This window comes from Xiphophorus couchianus, chromosome 2 (genome assembly GCF_001444195.1).
Source record: "Xiphophorus couchianus chromosome 2, X_couchianus-1.0, whole genome shotgun sequence".
Classification (NCBI taxonomy): Eukaryota; Metazoa; Chordata; class Actinopteri; order Cyprinodontiformes; family Poeciliidae; genus Xiphophorus; species Xiphophorus couchianus.
Window position 1 is genome coordinate 17,274,514 of NC_040229.1, and position 20,076 is coordinate 17,294,589.

Genomic DNA, 20,076 nt, shown 5'->3' on the forward strand with positions numbered 1-20,076 from the left:
AATGAATCCATATAAGAGTTAGATTTTTTAAATGAGTGACAAAAAACAGTAAAGTTTTTCACAATACAGATACTATGGAAATATGTTTCCTACTTTTGTATGTATCTATTCTAACTTAGCTTGAATTTGTGTTATTTCTCTGACTCTCCAAACTGGCCCTGCTGCTGTCTACTGCAGGAACAACAATAAGCAATAATAGGAACTGAAACCTCGCAGAGAAACACAATAATCAGTCAAAACATTCTTCAAATATTTTAATGTAAATTTCCATCGGAATGTACACCAATATGTGGTAATAAATAGTTCATTGCAATTATACAGCCCAAATAATACATCACATAAAAACTGATTGAAGCAACTATTCAAGATTTCTCAGCAGGTTTGAAGAGGTGACTGAGGCAAGCTGTCAGGTGAACTGGGAGGAAATGCTACTGTGGCTTGTGCTCAAAGAGATTCTAGTACATGAAAAAAAAAAAAATTTCTCTTTGTGAAGTTAATTTATGTGGCTTGAGCAAAAATAAATCTTATAAAAAGAGAACAGAGGCATTACTTTGTCATAAAAAAATGGATGACTTTGATGTTCATGTCACACATAGGCCATCAAGTCTCAAGAGACATTGTGTTGAAAATACTCTCAACGTAATTAAGCCGGGATCTGTCCAAAAGTACTTCAATGCCACATAAAAACTCAAAAGGCCCATCAGAAAACTACTTTTATGGACATGCGATAGTTACTGTGGACATTGATCCTCAGATAAAATCCCATGAACAATATCAGAGACCAACATTTATCACGTTCTGACAGCAGTGCTTCTCTTGAATCCCAAACGTTTTGACATCACATAGCATTTCTTTTCGTCAAAACACAACTGTTCTACTGTCCATAATTTACTAAACACTTTTATTCTGACCAGCAGCAGTTGCCCCAAAGCATATGGCTTTCTCACAAGTTAAAGCAGTAAAACTTACAAAACTCTTCGTCTATCACAAGAACCATTACAAATAAAAAAAAAAACACCCTCAACTGAAACCCTTTTGCTATTAAATATACTTTAGAAGCTTCATTTGTCCTGTAGGTCATTTTGTGAGCATGCAAACTGCTCTGAATTCAGAATACATTACATTTAACAACACAGAAGACTGTCAAGTATTTACTCTAATTCCATTTCAAGTGCATCCTGTCAATTTTAAGGCCTGAGGTGAGCTTTGAGTCCTTGACCTAAACCTCACTGAAGAACTCGACTCTTCTTGATGCTACCCAGAGAGACTCCTAGTGTGTGTTAACCAATATAATGAAGATACGAGCTCAATTATGGGTGGCACTGTGGGCCAAGAGTTTTCACTATCCATGATCAGACTCTCTGGATTCCACTGGCTTTGCAACATGGCAAAAAAAGGAAACCCAGGGAGAGGTCAGGTAACAACTGACAGGTCAGAGAGGAAACAAGAAGATGCCTAGTGAGGCAAGCAGCCTGGCAGTCCTTCAGTGTGACGCAGCCTCTTTCGAAGGTCACCTCTGTGCTTGCCCGTTGCTTTGGCTCCTGCCCCAGTGGACATTCGGCAGTGTCAAACATCTCCTGAAGTGCTCGAGCTGCGCCTGTAGCCTGTCCCGCTCCTCCCTCACTTTCTGCCTCTGACTCACCAGCTCCTAGTAAACGAAGGACAAACACGAATATCATTACAGAGAAGCAACTCTCCGAACAGACTCACGATACCTTACACTCATAACACACAAATGTGCATGAATGCATGGTGAGCTGCACGTTCTTACCCCCATAGTGAGAGAAAGCTGCTCAGCAGTTCTGGTCAGATTGTAATTCTGAGCTTCAAGTCTTTTACACTGACTGTGGAGAACCTGCCGCTCTATGCTCCACTCTGCACAGAGAAAAACAAAGCGTTGGCTGTAGAACCTCTGTTTTAAAGGCTCTAGTTTTTGTGAAGTTGTGTTAGAAGGCGATCAGCAGTAACATTTTAATCGGTGGCAGATAACTCTCTTAGAATCTTCATTTAGCAAAAATCCAGATTAGTTGAAGCGAACAGATACTTTGGCCTTTTTTTGGCCAAAAGGCCAAACAGACTTATACCCTATCAAAGATGCTGTAGCGATTTATCAGCACTAATTCATTAACCATTTGCTTGTCGTCACATTTGAAGTGAGTAGGTATTTTATAGAAAAAAATAATTATCATTTACACAGGAAATGGATGTAGGAGGAAGTGCACCAACGTCATCCTCCTGTGTGAAACGTGTGGAGAATTAAATCTTGCTTATGTCTTCCTCCATTACCTCCATTCCCTTAATGTATTTGCCGTATTTGCTAAAGGATATTGTTTGCTAAATACATTAAGGGAAGAGGTGACATGATGAGGAATGTGAGGTGAGAGCAGTCGCTGTAAATACAGAAATTCACTATTTCATAGTCAAACTGATTTCTGAGTTCTCTCTGTTCTTTTATGACAGGAAAAGTCCAGTCTAGTTTTTGCTCTTCTTATACTAGCCAGTAACCAAAGCCACTGAGAATCAGCAAATCTGGAGTTATCCAAAAGTAATACATCCATGGAGTTGTCTGCTGAAATTAGGATATTAACAGCTCACAATCTTCTTACAAAACTTCAAAAGTCCTGAAGAGCCATGGAATGAAACAACAAAGAAATATCATAAACATTTTTGACAGTAGAGAGGACGCTGGGCACCATTTTCTACCTGTGCAGTTTTGCTGACTATTTAGGACACCAAATGGTTTAAGATTTGATGTAATTTTTCTATAATCAAAAGACAATTTGGTGAAGTTACTCAAATATTTTGTTGTGATAAAGAATATAGTTTGTTATATTTCATAAAAGGCAAGCTGGACCTAGTTGGGATCAGAACATAATGAAAAGCTAATTTTACTTTGCAAACATCTTAATAAGACAACAATTGTAAATTTGATTTTACAATATCCATCTGGTGATCAGAGTTAAAAGTACCCAAATGTAAAAATAAACAATAATTTGGTACTTAATAGTTTTTCCCTTAAGAGCTTTCTTTTAAAATATTTGTTTTAAACGTGTTCTTGTATAATCTCAAAAAATATTCCTTCAAATCTAAAACACATCCATATGATGAAAACTGTTTATGGCTAGACTAATAACTACATTTTATTTGTACTCACCCTCCACATACTCCTGGTAGGCCTCAAAAACAGCTTCAATGCCCTGCCACTTCCTTGGCGCTTCCTCCTCCTCCTCATCATCTGACTCTTCCTCTTCCTCATTGGACAGGTGCCCCCGCAGAGTCGGAGCATCTTGGCTTGCTGCTGGCAAGTGGAAATGGTGGCCGTTGACGTGTGCATGCTGAGCGCTGTGGTTGATGTGTAACGTTTTCAGATGAGGGTTATTTGGAGGCAGCGAGCGTTCGGGTTTTCCACCGACTTCTGCCGCACAGCTTGAGACGCCTGAGGAGTGAACAGCAAGCGTCAATCATCGGCTTCAGAATGACTTTATTTATTTATTTGAAACGTTTCATTGCAGACTGTCTGAAATATTAACTGCACACATCTCAGGCACAATAACATACATTTTCCAGACCAAAATCATAAAAACACATTAGGGAGGGGATAGATTGGGTAAAGATTATATTGTGAAAGTGGCTGAACGTGGAAGTTGTTTTTAAGAATTTTAAGAAAACCATAATTTTACATTTGACCATTAATAAACAACTACAAAAATCGCCAGTTTGTCTCAATGATCTAAAAATGTCTAAATAATGTGATATGTTAACTCTTGCTCTCTTTCGCAGTCCTTCACTACATTTTTTTAGAAGTCCATAATTTTTGAAAGCACTTGAATCTATGAATCTCTTTTGATCACTATTTTTTGGACTTCTTAGACACACCTTCATTCAAACTGGTGCTGGTACTGTATTACTATTGATCCTGGTCATCAGTCAATGTCAAGTTTATTTATAAGGCACTTTTGAAAACAGGTTAGAACTCCACCAAAGTGCTGTTCAAGAACATATGAAAAATGTAAAATCAGAATAGAATAAAATGACGAAAAGAACCATCACAAGATGCTACAGTGTCAGGACTCAATTAAATTTCAAAGAATAAAAATAAGTTTTAAGAATCAAATTTAAATGATCCAGATTGTGTGCAGATTCAGTCTGGAAGGTTAATTAGTGATGAGTCCTGATTTTTATTTTCCAAAATATCTTTTATGAAAGGAAATGAAATAAACTAAGTTTGTACACACACACAAATAATTATACCAGTGTTAAATTGTCAAAGTCCCAGTGGAAACATGCAAAAAGCTGAACAGCACAATGTTTACAAGGCTTTATCTTCTTTTGAGTTGATATCAGAGCTGCTTAAACACCTGGGGGCGCTAACTTAAAGTCGATGGCCAACGTAAATTAAGAGCCATTGACAGCTCTGAGTTTATGAGAGCCTTGAAATTGGTGTTTCAAAGCAACACAAATGATCTAAGTAAGAAAAAAATACTTTCAGAAATACTTTCTTTTTTTTTTTTTCTCTACTTTTCTTGATATTGAGGTGTGGTGAGTCTAAAAATGTTACAGTGCAATTCTGTTGACGTGTGTTTTCAGCAGCTGGTGAGCCTGCTTGTCTGTTGGCGTGGGGGGAGAAGTATCTGGGCAGACATCAAGGGCTTGAATCATGTTTACAACAGATGAGCCACAATTTAATTTTGAATATTAGGTTATTCACATAGCAACCACTAGATGGCAGAACACTGCAAGTTTAAAAATAAGCATGTATGAGAGCATAAGGCTCACCTTTGCCCTGCAGTGTGCTGTGTGTGGACTGCAGCACCGCCTGGTGGAAGCGCTGAGCGAAAGCCTCAGGTGTGAACCTCTCCCAGGGCCGGCTCCGGCCGTTCGCTAGAGGACCGGACTCCTTTCTCTGAAGGGCGGCGCTGTTCTGAAGGACCTGGAGCTTCCTGTTTGACTGAGCCTCTGCTGTTTCAGATTTGTCATGATGGGGGGCTAATGGTGGAGGGATGCGGGGAACCTGGGAGTCCATGGAGGCTTTGGGCGTGTCATTCTGCCTGTGTTTGTGTGAGTAGGGAGGAGAGGGACTGGGAGACTCTGGGTACTGGTGTCCATTTGACTGAGGAGCTGCGGAGGAGTCCCCTAAAAACAACAAGAAGGGTTTGTTGAATGTTTTCCAAGCTTAAAATTCTGTTTCGACCAGATTTTTGGTGTGTCTGTCTGTGACTCACCAGTGAAAAGAGCAGCAGGACTTCTACACAGCAGCACAGGATTATATCTGAGTGTGTCTAATGTCACAGTCTTCCTCTGAATAGCCCTCAGCAGCTCCTCTGTCTTCTCCTTATCTACAGAGAAAAAGACAGAATGAGAACACCCATCATTCATTCGTTCAAAAAATACGAGGGACTTAAAGGACAGACTGGCCCAAAGTGATGGAAAAATGTCACTGAATGGATTATCTGAGTCAGTGCAGCAGAGAGCCCATTAAAAGTTCAATTTAACTCAGGCTTATCATTTTAAAAAAAAAGTTGCCAGCTGTGACCAAATTATAGTTTCCAGGATAACTGTTCAGTTTATATACGTTTCCACTATCAAAACATCTTTTATATGCAATTACCTTATCATCTTTGAGATATGCTTTGATATTCAGAATTTGATTGGCTAAATAAGTCATCTACCTCTGGCTCTGTGACTGTCAACATAGTCCCTGCTTTTATGTTTCTCTACATAAGATTCCTACATGGGCTTACAGCTAACATTTCATGTAAAGCAGCTGTATTCCTCGGTAAGCTGATTTAAAATCAAAACAGGCAGTAAATAAAGTAGCTTTAAGGACAGTTATCTTTAAATAGGAAAGTCAAACCATCAGCATCAATCACCACACTCCCAGAGAAAAATCAATAAACACAACGTCTTGTTATTCTTGATACAAGCTAGTAGTAAATATAGGAAAGGTTCCTTTGTATATCATTTTGCAGAACGATTTGTTTCAAGTAGGTCTTAGTCAAGTAAGAAAAATAATGACAAAGGGAGAGAAATGGAGGGCATCATGCTCATGTTTTTCCCCAGGCCCCGGTATGACCTGTTTATTGGACACCATATGTTATCAAGATGTGGATTAAAGCTGACTTTTGTTGGCAGAAGTGGAAAATCTCGCTACAAGCTCATGTTCTGATTCCTCCCAACTTTATTTTCTTCTCACCCCGCCTACATCTTCAGAGCAAACACAAAAACTGAGAAAAAGTAAATGTGTCTTTTTTTTTTTTCAGAGAGCATCAGAACAACGGCGGAGTATCACGTAGGACGTGTGCAGCTACTAAACGGGTTATTACCTCTCCTCTGCTGAGGGCTGACATGGCTGAGGTTGAACATAAGGAGGAAGTCTTTTTTCTCCTCCAGCTCAGGAGTGCTGTCCATCTGCTCAGCAGAGTACTGGGTGGTTAGGGAAGCTGTGGGCGTTGAAAGTGAACAAATTTTTCTTTTTCTCTGCACTGCTGGTGGGGAGAGACTACGCTCTCTCATCCTCCTCCTCCTCTTCCTCCTCTTCTCAGACAGCAGTTCATCCCGATGGGTCAGCGTGGTGAGGCCGCACAAACGCAGAAAGTCCACTTTCTTTGAAGAGAGAAATATGAACAGGTGAATATTTGCGCTGCTCCTTAGAAAAGCATTCGCACGTCTTGAACTGTTTCCCATTTTGTGACATAACAACTTCTAAGCTTAGTGTTCAACATGGATTTAAGACCATCACAAGCTACATCATTTCAAAGTAGCTAACAAATAAAAATCAGAAACAGAGTTTAAAAAAATGTATAAATTCTGCGTGATAAATTGAATAGTAAATGAAATCCGTCTGTAATTTCATCTGAAGGCCACAGAGGTTTAGAAGAAAACATTAGATAACAAACAGCATTAAGTTGTACAGGACCTTTTGTGAGACAAGACCAAGATTTTACTTCTTGACCTACATGCAGAATGCTGTGTGTGGAGAAAAAAAAATGGCACATATTCATGAAAAGATCATAAATCATGGTGGTGGAAGCATCATGCTGTGGGCTGCTTTTCTTCAGCAGGGATACAGAAGATGAACAGAGTTGATGGAAAGATAAATGTGGCTAAAACTCCAAGTCCCACTTTTATATGTTTATTTGTGAAATGGTATGAATTATCCAATCATTGTTTTTGCACTTATGTTGTATTCCATCACATCATTTATTGTAAAAGAATAAAAGTAAAATACACTAAAGTTTGTTGTGGTGACGTGACAAATGTGAAAAAGATGAAGGGTTGTAGATTTAAAAAAAAACTGTAAAAAATGGGAACATAAAATCCAGATGTACAATGTTTACGCACTTCGGAGGATGTGTCCAGTTTGAGAGGCGGCTGTTCTGTCACCCTCCTCAGATGAGCCTTTACCTCCTCTTCATCACTCTCATCATATGACTCATCCAGGTCATAGTAATAACCTGGTGAAAGCAGAACAGGGAAGAAGTTGTTATTCATTAGCAGGCATAAGAGCCATTGTACAGACACAACCCAGAGTCCCTGCCTCTCTCACCTCCTTCTCTGGCCTCCTTCCTCCTCTTCTCCTCCAGGTCCAGCTTACTGAGCAGCCGCCGGTGCTGCTGCAGAACCTCGTCGTAAATCAGCATGCTGTCCACCGCTTGCGTCTGCCGCTCCCGGATCAGGGACGGAGGGCCTGCCTGGTACTGAAGCCCCTGTTCGGTCGGGGCAGACGGAGGTGCGGTCGGTCTGTGGTGGTTGTTGATGTGATGCCGCGGGTACGAGCTATGCAGGGCTCGGTCCGGCTCAGTCCTGCTCCATGACTCTTGTAAACCCGCTCCCCTCAGAGGGGGACACCTCTCTGGGCTTTTAGAAGTCCTCTTGCTTGCATCTTCTCCCCAGCTCATTGGAGGCCTGTCGGTCCGGGTCAGTCCCGGTGGTGGTCGGGTCGGTGGTGTAGGGGGGTTGAATTTTCTGCGGGAGTCTGCGGGCGTGTCGACGAGGGAGGCTGGGTTCCACAGGTTTGTTGGAGGAGCAGTGGGATGGTGGGGACCTTTAGGGGAGATGAGCGGCGGTGGAGCGCCAAGGGGTATGTCTTTGCTTTGGTTGTGATAGACTGAACTGGTTCTGTTTGTTATCAAGAAGAAAAAAGATATGTAGTGTCATCCCATTTGGTCAAATACTGCAAATTAGCTTATAGTGGAAATAAGTTACATCAGTAGTTGAGTTCCTAGTTAGCAAATTGTGTGACTAAATTGAATCATGGCTAATGAGTAAATGGGTTTGAAGGATGACATCTGTGTTACAAACAATCTTTGTCATATTGTGTTTGCAGAAAGATAACCGAGTGAGTGCTCTTAGCAGCGAAATATCTTTGACGTATTTTTCTCTGGTAACCTTGTCAACAAGAATTTAGACAGGAGAAAGTAAACGGCTCACGAACACTGAATGTACTTTATACGCTTTATGCCTTGGAAAACCTTTGTCTTTGTAAGTATTCATGAGTAGAGCAGTGTACATAATATTTTAGTGTAGCATTAAGATATGTGTATTCGCTAGTAATGTATTTTTCTTTCTGTTGTACTCCAGTTACAAAGACGTTTTGAGTGTATGATTAAAATTAATGTATTAGCTAGTAATGTATTTTTCCCTTGTGCTGTATTTTGGTTACAAAACTCCATTAATAAAAGATCTTCAGTTAAGAGAAGCAAGCTTTGTATGGAGACCTTTTTATTAGTCGTTTGCTGACTGTCTGTCTACACTCAGTGTTGTGACAACAGCACATTCAGAGTGCTGCAAAAATCCATTTTCTGCCAATTCCTGTGAGATTTTCACCTGTGGCTGTCTCTTCTCGTCTCCACGCCTTTCCCAGGTGACCTGAGGCCCACCTCCAGTGGGCCCTCCCTCTCCTGTCCCTGTGCTCGTTGCCGTGCCAACCACACTTCTTCACTCGCCCTCTGAGTCATCATGGCGGCTGCCAGAGCTTCATGGATCCCCCCAGAGGCAACAGCACGATGCTTCCCCAGGTGAGCCGGCAGCAGGCTGGGCACCGGGAGTGGGACGGACGCCCTGGAGGACGACAGTCCAGGCTGCAGGGGGACCGCTTTTGTTCCTGGGAAATTCAGCTGGTCTGGGTCTTTGGTTTTATCTGGACAATTAAAGGAGAGATGAATCTTTAGATTTTATGCACCGTTTTACCAAAATCATTAATTCACTCACCCACATCTCAGAATGTAAGTGTTTTAACTACTTCCCTGCTCTCAGATGTAAGTAAATAAATAAATACACAGTAAACACCTACAGACCTCCAAACATTATGTGAATTTTCTCAAGAACTTCATGGAATAGGTTTGGCTGGATAGATTTATCCAAGCCTCTCTTCAAAGAGAGCAGAAAGGTTTGGATAAAGACCTTCCTTCCGCAACAAGTGCATCTCGTTGCACTTTCACTGCAGCGAGATGCAGTGAAAGTGCAATGCATTGGATATAGTGAAGAAAATCACCCCACTGCTGCGATGAACCACGCCTCTCCAACATGTGAGTTTGGGTTTGGCTGCTTCCAGGAGAAACGGTTAGTCATGGTAAATGGACTGAACGTATATAGCACTTTTCCAGTCAATTTCACTACCCAAAGTGCTTTTTCAATCACACTCTGAAACACACACATTTATACACTGATATGAAGATTGATGGTTAACTTGGGGTTAAAGACGCTGGAATCGAATAGTCAACCTTCCAATTGTAAGATGACAACTTTACTCACTGAGCCACAGTCACCACAACTGACCCTTATTGGAAGAACAGACCACAACAAAGTCAGTTAAGGGTTTCAGTGCTTTAGATGTTGTTCAGGGTTCTTTTGTGACCTCCTGGATGAGTCGCTGCTGTGGTTTTGGAGTAATTTTGGCATGTGGGACACTCCTGAGAAGATTCACCATTGTTCCATATTTTCACCATCGTGGACAAAGGCTCTTGCTAAAGTTCACTGGAGTCCCAAAGCCTTAGAAATGGCTCTGCAACCATTTCCAGACTGAGAGAGGATGACGTTGTTTCTTATCTATTCTTGAATTTCTTTAGATTGGAGGATGATGGATCATTATTGCCGATCTTTTAACCTACTTCCTGTTGTATAATTAGTCCAGTTCAAGCATTTCTTGATTCTCCAGGTTTGGTAGTAAAGTGCGGTCTGTGAAATTGAATAGTCAATATATTATTTAGCAACTGTAGCAATTACTTTTTCGCATATGGCCAATTCAGTTTATATATTTTTCCCCGAAAAGATTATTTAATAAACTCTCAATGCAATGGAACAAAAGGTTTTATATTTAGTCAAGATTTCTATGATACTAAAATTTGTTTCATGATCTGAAACCTGCTTTTCTGGGAGCAACCCCAAATATTTGGCAAGAAAAAACACTAGTACTTAACATCTTTTTGAGCCACTGATTTGTATATTTAAAGAATGAACTGCTTTATTATCAGTTCAGTGACAATTAGCAGTCCAACAAGGGATGTGAACACACTGAAAAGTTTGTTTTTCTTCTGTATTGGCTTTCATAATCCCCTCTGGTAATGGCTGCACACGTTTTGATTTTCTCTAATGAAGTTTGTTGTTGAAGTGGAGAAAAAAAATGAGCAAAATCTTATGCACAACGAACATGTTTGAGCAATTAATCATGTATAGTCACATTACGGGGTGTGTGTTGGTGTGTATGTACCCAGCCTGGTAGGAGTGAGTCTCTCTCCGGGTCGGGCCCTGTCCTCCGGCAGTGCTGCCCTTCGAGCCTGCAGCTCAGCCAGGTACTGACTCTCGGCCGTCCGGACCATCTGGTGCTGTCTGTCCCTCTGTCTCTCCTTCTGTCTGTCCAGCTCTCTCTCCCGCTCCTCTTCCCGCTCCCGCTCCAGCCCGGCCTCGCGCTCCCTCTCTTTCTCTTGTTCTCGCTCCTGCTCTCTTTCACGCTGGCGGAGCTCGTTCTCCATCTGTAGCCTGTGAGGGAGGTTGACAATGACACACAGACAAAACACGCACACACACACGCACGCACACACACGAGTAGAAGGTGAGAGATGCAACACCCAATATGAGGCAGATATTAACCACACCAACATTTGTGACAAAGCATCCACAGAAACCCACACGGATGTGAACACGCGCTTTCCATTTACCACAAGGAAAATAATCCAGGCACAGCATGACTGAGCAGGAGCAGATGAACGCTTAATAGGTATCCACAGGAATATGACAAAAAACACACACAAACACACAAGAGAACACATTCAGCAACAATCAATAGCAGGCAAAGAAACCTGCGAGAAATGCAGGAGCTATTACACAGCCAGACGATAAATACCATCCATTTCAAACACAAACATCCCCCTGCCCCCATGGATGATGCTGCGGGGAAACAATGTCATCCTGGACAAGGAGCTCAAAGCTCACAAGTAAAAAATGGTACAGAGGGAGTAAAATATACTTCTGCGTGTGTAAGCATAGGATTTTAAGCATGCACGCAAGTACATATGCATTTATATAGGAGAACAGAGTGTGTGTTTGAAGGGCAGTGTGTGTGTGATGAGTGTATAGGAGGCACCGTGGGGTGTGTGCTAAAAATATCACACACTCAGCAACCTGTGCTTACCCTGCAGAGAGAGATTACAAAGCCCTGCAGACAGGGAGAGAAGGAGAAGTAGAGAGAAAAAGAGAGAGAGAGAAAGAGAAACAAAGAAGGAGAGAGAGAAAAAAGAAAGAGAAAAAGAAAGAAGTTACCTCTCAGAGAAAGCTGTGTGGTTAATTTCTCCTGGGTAGCGGCCTCCATGTAGATGCAGCTGCAGGGCCGAGGGGTGAAGGGGAGGGAAGGCGCCACCTGCAGGCATAGAGTAGAACTGCGATCGCAGTGCAGAAAGACAAAGGGACTCCTCCATCCTGCTAAGATACACACACACACACACACACACGCACACGTACACGCACGCACACACACACACACACACACACACAAACATTAATGCTCTGTTTAGCATCTCAGACATTGACTTTCAACATGGCTGACATCCCTCCTTATGCAAAACGTAGATTAACATTTAGATTTTCTTCTGAAGCGTAGAACAGTTATTAAATTAGGATGTGTTCACAATTTCGGCTGATTTTCTGAATGTCTTTTGTTCCATTGCATTGAGAGTTTTAAACATTATGTGCACACTGATAAAACTATATTTCTAAGCGAACCCTTTTATAAGCATTAGCAAGCTTGTGTGGTTATTTCCACCACAGAACCAGATCTGTGTGTAAAGCATCACTGCAGGAGGCTCTGGAAACCTCTGTGTTTTAATACTGGTTTTCAGCAAGCAGAGATTACCAGTTAAAATCTTATTTTGACCAAATCATCCGAGTTGTAAATGTGAATTGTATTAGTGTTTGTTATGAAGAACAAACCAGTTACTGAGAGCAATAACCCCATCAGCTAGAGTTTGAGTTTTAGGAAAAATCTACAAAATTTAGTCAAACTTAATATTTTTTCATTACAACTTCCTCAAAAAATTAAAACAATAGTCTTAAATCACTGCTTTGTTGCCTGTTTTTCTAATATATTTTAATAGATTTTTAACCATTCAGGACATCTTGAAAGACTGATTAGAAGGGTACATGGATGTTTGTTTACAGTTTGACTGATTAGACCATATTCATGCCTCGATGATGTAAAAACCTGTATGATAATTAAAGATTTCTTGATTTGGATGTGGGGATCTCACAGACTCACTCGCTATTATTCAATCTATTATTTGTTTCTGACAGCTTCCTTTTCCCTGTTGTAGAAAATAATCTACAAAATGATGCTGCCACCACCATGTGATAGCGGTGTGTTTGGAGTGATGCATGGCATTAGTTTTATCACCTCTCATAGTATTTTGCCAGAAAGTTGCATTTTATTTCTCCTTTCACTAGAGCACCCTCCTCCACATGTTTGCCATCTCCCTACATGGCTTGTGCTGAACTGCAAATGTGATGCAAAATGGACAAGCTCTCTTACTGCTGTGATTGCTAACTTTACGCTCCATGTGCCGTCACTGCACGTCTTCCACAAATGTCAAAGTGTATAGTTACCTTTGTAAAGACAGAGGGTGGTGCAGGTAGGCAGGGTGATAGTAGGCAGCTGCTGCCGCTGCGTGGGCCGCTGCGGCGGGGTCAAGACTGAGGGGCAGAGAGGTCAGTCTGAGGTCATCCGAGGTGGCGAAGGGCCGGAGAGCTCGCAGGTATTCCTCTGGAACAGCCCCCGAGGGAACCACGGCGTGCATCTGCCCTGGTAAACTGCAGAATAAGCATTTAAAGCGTGCTGTAGGAAAATTAACATACCTTCGGTCCATTTACGTGCATGAGCCACGCTTACCTTATGCTCTGCAAGCGGGGGTCTTGCATGATACTGCTGTGTGTGCGGCCAAAGGACTGAGCCAGCGAATGAGGTGGGGGGACGGGCGGCGTCCTCTTGTCCAGCTGCAGCGGGGCGCTCTCGGCTCCCACCCGCTCCCTGCTTAGTCCCTGAACGCTCGACTCAACCTGACAAGGAGACAGAGGAGTGTGCGAGCGGGGATTACTGTGGGTGTCCAGGAGATGAGTGGGGGCGTGTTTGTGTGTGTGTGTGTGTTTGTGTCTAAAGTGAGCAGAAAAGGGGGACAAGAACTGAGTTGGAGATGCTAAGGAAAAACCTCAGAGCTGCAGCCAGAGGGCTCAGCGGAACCGAGAGCTGGGTCTGATAAGTCGGGATGAATCAAAATCAAAGCAGAAAAATGATCCTAATATTTGCCCATCCGCTTTATCGCTTCTGCCTCACCCTTCATGAGCTGTGTTGGGATTTTGTAATTTATGCTTTTTGTTTGTTAATGATTGATTGAGTTCCTGGACTTAGACTAGGTCATTCCATACTTTAATATAAACTATGCCCTTGTAGTGCAGGCTGTTCTGCCTAAATATGATCCTTTGCTCTAGTCTTTGGTTCTCTACAGCCCCAAACATTTTTTTCCGGGTCAGGCCGGCATCATCTCTGACCAACGACCCTGTCTATACTGTATAGTTTCCCCACAGCATGATTCTGCTTGATTTCCCTCTCAAAGTGGTTTGTCCAGGAAGATTGGCCAAGTGAAAGGAAAATATGTTGTTCTATCACATAAAGAACATTACAGTTTGTGGATGGAATGTGAGAAAATGTGTGAAAAGGCTCAGGGGGTATTAATACTTTTGTTAGATACTATAGTTTGAAAGTAATCAAATAGGTAACTGACAAAAAAAATGACACTGTGTTCCAGATTTAGGTACTTTCCAGTTCGAAAGTCTCAATTAAGGTTTCATCATCTTAATTTATTTGATCAAAACAACAAAAGTTTTCTCGGACAATTAGGTTTTGGGAGCGTTAAAAAATAAACTAGCCTGGAAACTTTAAGCACATTAATGAGTGTAAGACAAACACGTCCTCTAACGTGCCATATCTTGTTTCCACGGCAGCACCCTGCCACACAGGTTTGGAGCTGACCGTGGCCAAACCACAAGCAAATGACCTCTGTGCACAGCGCCTGGTCTGCTACCTGCGTTTTCTACAACACATGATTTGGAGTGAAATACCTCCGCTTTGAATATTTTTGAATAGTTTTGGATATGTCATTCATGGAAAGCAGATTCAAACTATCTCTTGCAAAACATCCTTCTGAAATCTCCACTGGATCAAGTTAAAGAGGAGGCACTGGAAAAAATCTAATTATGATTATACTATTGTACAATTAAATCAGTCAGGCTCAAATGCTAATCAATCAACTGACTGATTTTTTTTTACATTCCCATTGAATAATTCCTACCACATACTTTATATTTTTATATTTCTTCATGCAACAACTTATTTTCAAATCAGATATAACATGGACATCAGCTAAACATCATAAGAAAATTACCATGAGATGCTAATAGAATCAAATCTACTGGAAATGCAAAAGATAAATGATCTGAAGTCATTACTCAACGACTTAAGCTCTACTGGTTATTCAGACTATCAAATTTTGAAAATCCTTGTGTGAAAAGATCTTTGCAGTAATCTGGCTCTAAGGAAGGGAGGAAACTGTCTTTACTGTCTCTGTTCCAACACTTGTTAATGTCTGCTGGCACAGCAGGCAACACTGTGGGCATTACCCTCCTAGCGTCCGATCAGACGCGTCTCTTATGCTTCGCTTGCTTTCATAGCAGGCGTCCAGCAACCAAAGGGTGCTCAGATCACTCTTTGTCGACTATGAGAGTACTCAGCCATAAGAAAAATCTTATGGCTAAAATAACAGGGAGCAAGAAAAATAAATAAATATGCAGGCAGACAAACAGCTGATGTTGGCAGAAACAAAGCAAACGGTCATTTCTGCCCAGGTGACCAATCTGAGCTTCAAAGGTGGAATAATTAGCTTGGTGGGGTCCCTGTTGATGAGTCATTCATTTCCCAGCCAGAAAAAGTGTCTCGCTCTCAGGAGCTTCCGGTCATGACGATGTCACTGGTCATGTAGATTCAAGCAACAGATTCACATGACTAATTATAACTAGAACTAATCATAAGATGATTTAAGCTGTCTAGCTATATCAGGAAAAACAAAGTCTGTGTGCATGAGGCTTATCCAGACTTCCGAGGTCTGCAGGTTTACATGGACTGAGTGAAATTATTCCCTACAAACTGGAATACTGGAGGTGACATTCTGCGCATGACCCTGGAAAACAAAATGGGTAAATGTCACATCTTGAGAGGGTCGGGTTCGCTACAGCACAAACGGAGGCGAGCTGGCTTGGACAGCAGTCTGAGCGTTGCTTGACCTCTGATCTCAGAGACGGTCGGCGGGCTTCATAAATGCAGCAACACAACAAACACAATCTGTTTCGTTAGATTGTTTTGCATGCGCGCAGCAAAGTAACTCGTTCTTCCTCCCCTCCACGTCTTTCTCAGCTCTCTGTTTTGCTGCTTCCCTCCTTCCTTTGCTCTCCGAAATTCTGAAAGGAAGCCCCAGGCAGGCAGAGCCACAGAGTGCTCTTTGTGGAGGGGGGAAAAAAGAACGCTCTGATCCAGGGGGAAGTGGCTACTGTGGGGGCTAACCTCGGCATTGTGTGAGGGGGCCTGGTTCCCTGCCCCAGCTTAAATACACTCACACACACAGACCTCTCTTCATGCTCTGAGTCTTTGTGGGGAAGGGTCAAGTACACACACACACACACACATGCACGCCCCCACAGGCCTACACACATACACACACCCTGCAGGAAGCAGAGCACAATAGGTGCTGGGCTCTGTAGCATTTCTCTGTTTCTTTACAAAGCTCTTGTGTTCCTGAAGAAGACAAGGGCTGATTAGTGAGAGGAGAAGGTGGTTTGAAGTGACAGTGAGGTAGGAAAGCATCAAAATGAAGCAGTGAGACAAAAACAAAGTGAAACACAACGAGAAAAATGAAGAAGGGAACGGTGGGACGGCTGTTTTCGACAGCTGGATGTTGACAAGCGCTCGGACTGGTTTTTTTTTAATGGAGGATAAAGTGAGAAGAAATGAAACGTACAGCAGATAAAAACAGATGTCTCATCTCAGACTCGGCTACACCAGCAGGCGTTCAAGCAAAAAGTTCACCTGTCGGCCGTCAGTCCTCCACTGGCCGTTGCTGGTCTTGGTGGGAGCGATGGTGACCACGGGTGGGTTGCTCGGCACACTGTGGCCCCTGCTCTGGCCCAGGAGGGGCCCTAAAGAGCCCCGCTTCGGGGTGGCGACCGGCGAGGGGTGGCTGGTGCCTGGTGACGACACTGGAGACGATTCACTGCTGAGGGCAGAGACTGGGAGACAGAGAGGAAGGGATCAAAATCAGATCATTGCACAATGAAACTAAATAAATTTGTGTTTGTAGACGACACACGTGTGTCTAACATGAAGGAAGAAAAGGCTTGTTGAAAAAGCCTGGGGTGTGACGCTGTGAAGGGAGGTGTTAAATGTGATAAAGAGAGAGTGTAACAGTCACTGGCATTACTCTGTTCATGTAGCACCACACACACACACACACACATACACACACGTTCTGAGGCGGAGGGAGTCAGAGGATGGAGAGGAAGTTGAGCACTGACTTCCCATAATTGGCTGTAATTAGATTGTCATAATTAGGAGATGAATGGAAACAAATGAAGGAGGAGACAGAGAGGAAGAGGTCAGAGTAGGTCAGCTCTAATTCAACACCTTCATTAGGATGTTCTGAAAACTCTGGGATACACTGTGCAGCTCTAGAAAATCATTCCGGCTGAGAGAGTTGGAGCAAGATCAAGACGTTTGGCAGAAAACAGGAAGGCTGAATGTATTTTATCAAAGTGTCTCTTCATGCAACTTACTAGATTTTGAAATGCTGACATAAAAGGGAAACAGGTAGAAACAACTGTTTATAGGATGCTAATTATTTTGTCTCTGCAACTCCTAATATATATACTGACTCAGGCTAGAAAGAAGTATTTTGATTGCTGTTCCTTCTTATATTACAGCTCTTTAAAGGCAACTTTAATCAGCCAAAAATGAGCAAGTCCTGTATAAAATTCTGCTTAGGGCCCCATCCAGTTTAGGGCCCGTTCTGGCTTATTGGGGGACCGGACCACCTCTCACCTCGGGGATCTTCGGCCTGCTTGGCCAGTTTACGCAGGGCGGCAGCAAATCCGGAGTTTGCAGACTGGGCAGCTGCGTTCCCATTGGTTAGTGGGCTGAGGGGACTGACTGTGGCCGTGGTGCGAGTTGCTGTGGAGATCATTCCTAATGATGCCGATTTATTGGACTCATGGTTCATACCTGAGGGAAAAAAAGAGACAAGAAGCTTTAAAATGTTGAAAATCACTGAAAAATGTGATGAAACACGATTTCTCTTTGTTGGAAAAATGATTGTTTTTCTGATCCAAGCTGGTGTCTTAGTCAAACTGAATGACTTTAGCTGCGGCTGACAAGTGTGTAGAATTGTGTGTGTGTGTTTTACTGTCTGTGATCATGATAGAGAGTGCAGCTTCAGCATAGATAGAGTGGAGGGAGTAGAGCTGTGTCAAATAGAGCGCTGACCCTAATAGCAAATCACACACATGAGCGCACACATGTCCGTTTCCTCAAGGGAGCCAGCCGACACATCTTAAGACCCGGGAGCATCCAAACACACACACGCCCACACACACACACACAAGTCTTATTAAGTACAACTGCATTTTTACACCCTGACACAACACACAAACCTTCACGGACACACACACACACACACACAACCCCACATCGATCCACCGGACAGTGGGCGCAGCGAGAGACCAGCATGGTTGGAGCTTCCCTTGTTTTCTTCATCTATCCCCACACTGACCCACTAATGTTAATTACAGCTGAAATTACTCCCTCACAACCCCTCCCTCACCCCCCAGCTCCCCTCCGGACCCCCCCATCCCGTCCCGTCCCTCTGCCGGCTTCAACCATGACCTCATTACAAACACACAAACACCTTTAAAGCACACACACACACATGCAGAAAACCACAAGAAGAACAAACGAAGACCAAAAGCAGCAAACACGCTCATGAAATATTCATATGTGCACACTGAACATGATTATTGAGTGCTCTGCTCAATCCCACTGACAATGCTGGTGAGCGTGGAGGACAGGCAGGTGTCAGGGCCTCAAAGTAGCAGAGACTTTCATATTTACAGACGCCTGGACGGATCCTGGACTCCACCGTGTGACACGCATGAGCAAATCACTCACAGGAAACTAATAGATGGAGGAAGAGGATGGAGTCTTGAATAAAGTGGACATGAAGTGGAGAAGAAACCTGAGATTTCAGCAAAATAATCAGGATATATTTTGGTATTGATGCATTCTTTCATGCTGCCCAACAGAAAGGATCACACTCTGTAATCTATGTGTTTCTTCTCTGGTAATGACATGTTAAAAAGAAAGGAGGAAGAGGCAAAGAGCGTAAAAAAGCTCAGATCCTGATAAGCTGAGTGTGTGTGCGTGGGGGTGCGTGTGTGTGTGTGTGCATCTCTGTCTCTGCTGAGCCCAGCAGTCAAGGGAGAGATGATAAGACACTTTCTATCGACTCCTTCTCTTCCTCCCTCCCTCCTCTCCTCTCCACGCTCTCACTCTTTTCCTCCTTTGTCTCCTCTCCTCCTCTTTCGTGTTTATCTCAGCATACTTGAGCTTGTTCAACAAAAGCCAGTGCACATGATCTCCTCTCTGTCCTGCTTCCCTTTTAAAACAATCTTTTTCCTCAGAGGCTGCTCCCTCTGACGTTCCAGCCGTTTTTCACGAGCGCTCACGCTAAAAGTGTTCACATGCACGTAATTCAGACATGCAAACACTCACCCCTGCCTGCCGCTCACTGATCTCCTCCTGCTCGTCGGCTTTCTGCTCCTGTGTGAGACTCTTTCACTCTCCCCCCCTCTCAGCCTTGCAGCTGCTACGTGGTCACGTGACCCCTTTTCTATCTAACCTCTCCTCCTCCTTCTACCCTCCCTCCCTCTCAATCTCTCACCCCATCCACTACATCCAGCAACTCCTCGCTTTTCTGACAGTTCACCTATCTTTTCGTTTTCTCCACTCAAGCTGATGTTTTTGCTTTCTCTTCTTCCGTCTTTTGCCTTCCTCCCTTTTGGCTCCCACTCCAAGGGAGGTAGAGTGGCGGCGGCGTTGGTGGTGGCTTGGGGGGCGGAGAGAGGATGAGTAGAAGGAGGAGGTGAAGGGTGGAGGGTGATGAAGGAGAGGGAGGGTGTGTGATTTGAGCTCTGTGTGTGTGTGTGTGTGTGGTAGTGTTAACCCTCCATCCATCACTCTGTTTCAGTCAGCTATCTGCTTTGGGACTCCGGAGGGGGGTGGAGTTATGTGGGGATCTAGGGTGAGTATATAGAAGGGGTTTACAGAAACCTTTCACCCCTCACCTCTGACCACTGACCCCTCAGCAGGAGAGAGAGAGGAAGAGGAGGAGGTGCAACAACCCGAGTGGAAATTAAGATGTTTACTGGAATCTCCTTAGAAATTTTTGACCTGGGTTTTCTACCTAAATTAGTTTATTATTATTATTATTATTATTA

General features: G+C 43.1%; 1 protein-coding gene across 6 annotated transcripts in view; it reads right to left on the minus strand.

Annotated features, from left to right (window-relative positions):
- Positions 1–239: 239 nt before the first annotated feature.
- LOC114133220 (genetic suppressor element 1-like) overlaps positions 240–20,076 on the minus strand; it is a 44,538-nt gene continuing 24,701 nt past the window's right edge. For 3 of the 6 annotated variants that reach the window (XM_027998945.1, XM_027998979.1, XM_027998962.1), the window contains exons 2-16: positions 17,627–17,806; positions 16,619–16,818; positions 13,376–13,542; positions 13,093–13,296; positions 11,758–11,916; positions 10,709–10,977; positions 8,827–9,139; positions 7,547–8,118; positions 7,342–7,454; positions 6,324–6,603; positions 5,223–5,336; positions 4,777–5,133; positions 3,155–3,436; positions 1,772–1,875; positions 240–1,648 (exon numbers count right to left, since the gene is read on the minus strand). In XM_027998945.1, the coding sequence (XP_027854746.1) occupies positions 1,511–1,648; positions 1,772–1,875; positions 3,155–3,436; positions 4,777–5,133; positions 5,223–5,336; positions 6,324–6,603; positions 7,342–7,454; positions 7,547–8,118; positions 8,827–9,139; positions 10,709–10,977; positions 11,758–11,916; positions 13,093–13,296; positions 13,376–13,542; positions 16,619–16,818; positions 17,627–17,806 (3,452 nt within the window). In that variant the 3' untranslated portion in view covers positions 240–1,510. Of the gene's footprint in view, positions 1,649–1,771; positions 1,876–3,154; positions 3,437–4,776; positions 5,134–5,222; positions 5,337–6,323; positions 6,604–7,341; positions 7,455–7,546; positions 8,119–8,826; positions 9,140–10,708; positions 10,978–11,757; positions 11,917–13,092; positions 13,297–13,375; positions 13,543–16,618; positions 16,819–17,626; positions 17,807–19,351; positions 19,476–19,565; positions 19,656–20,076 lie in introns of those variants that run through there. The other 3 variants (XM_027998986.1, XM_027998971.1, XM_027998954.1) reach the window with 3 other exon arrangements.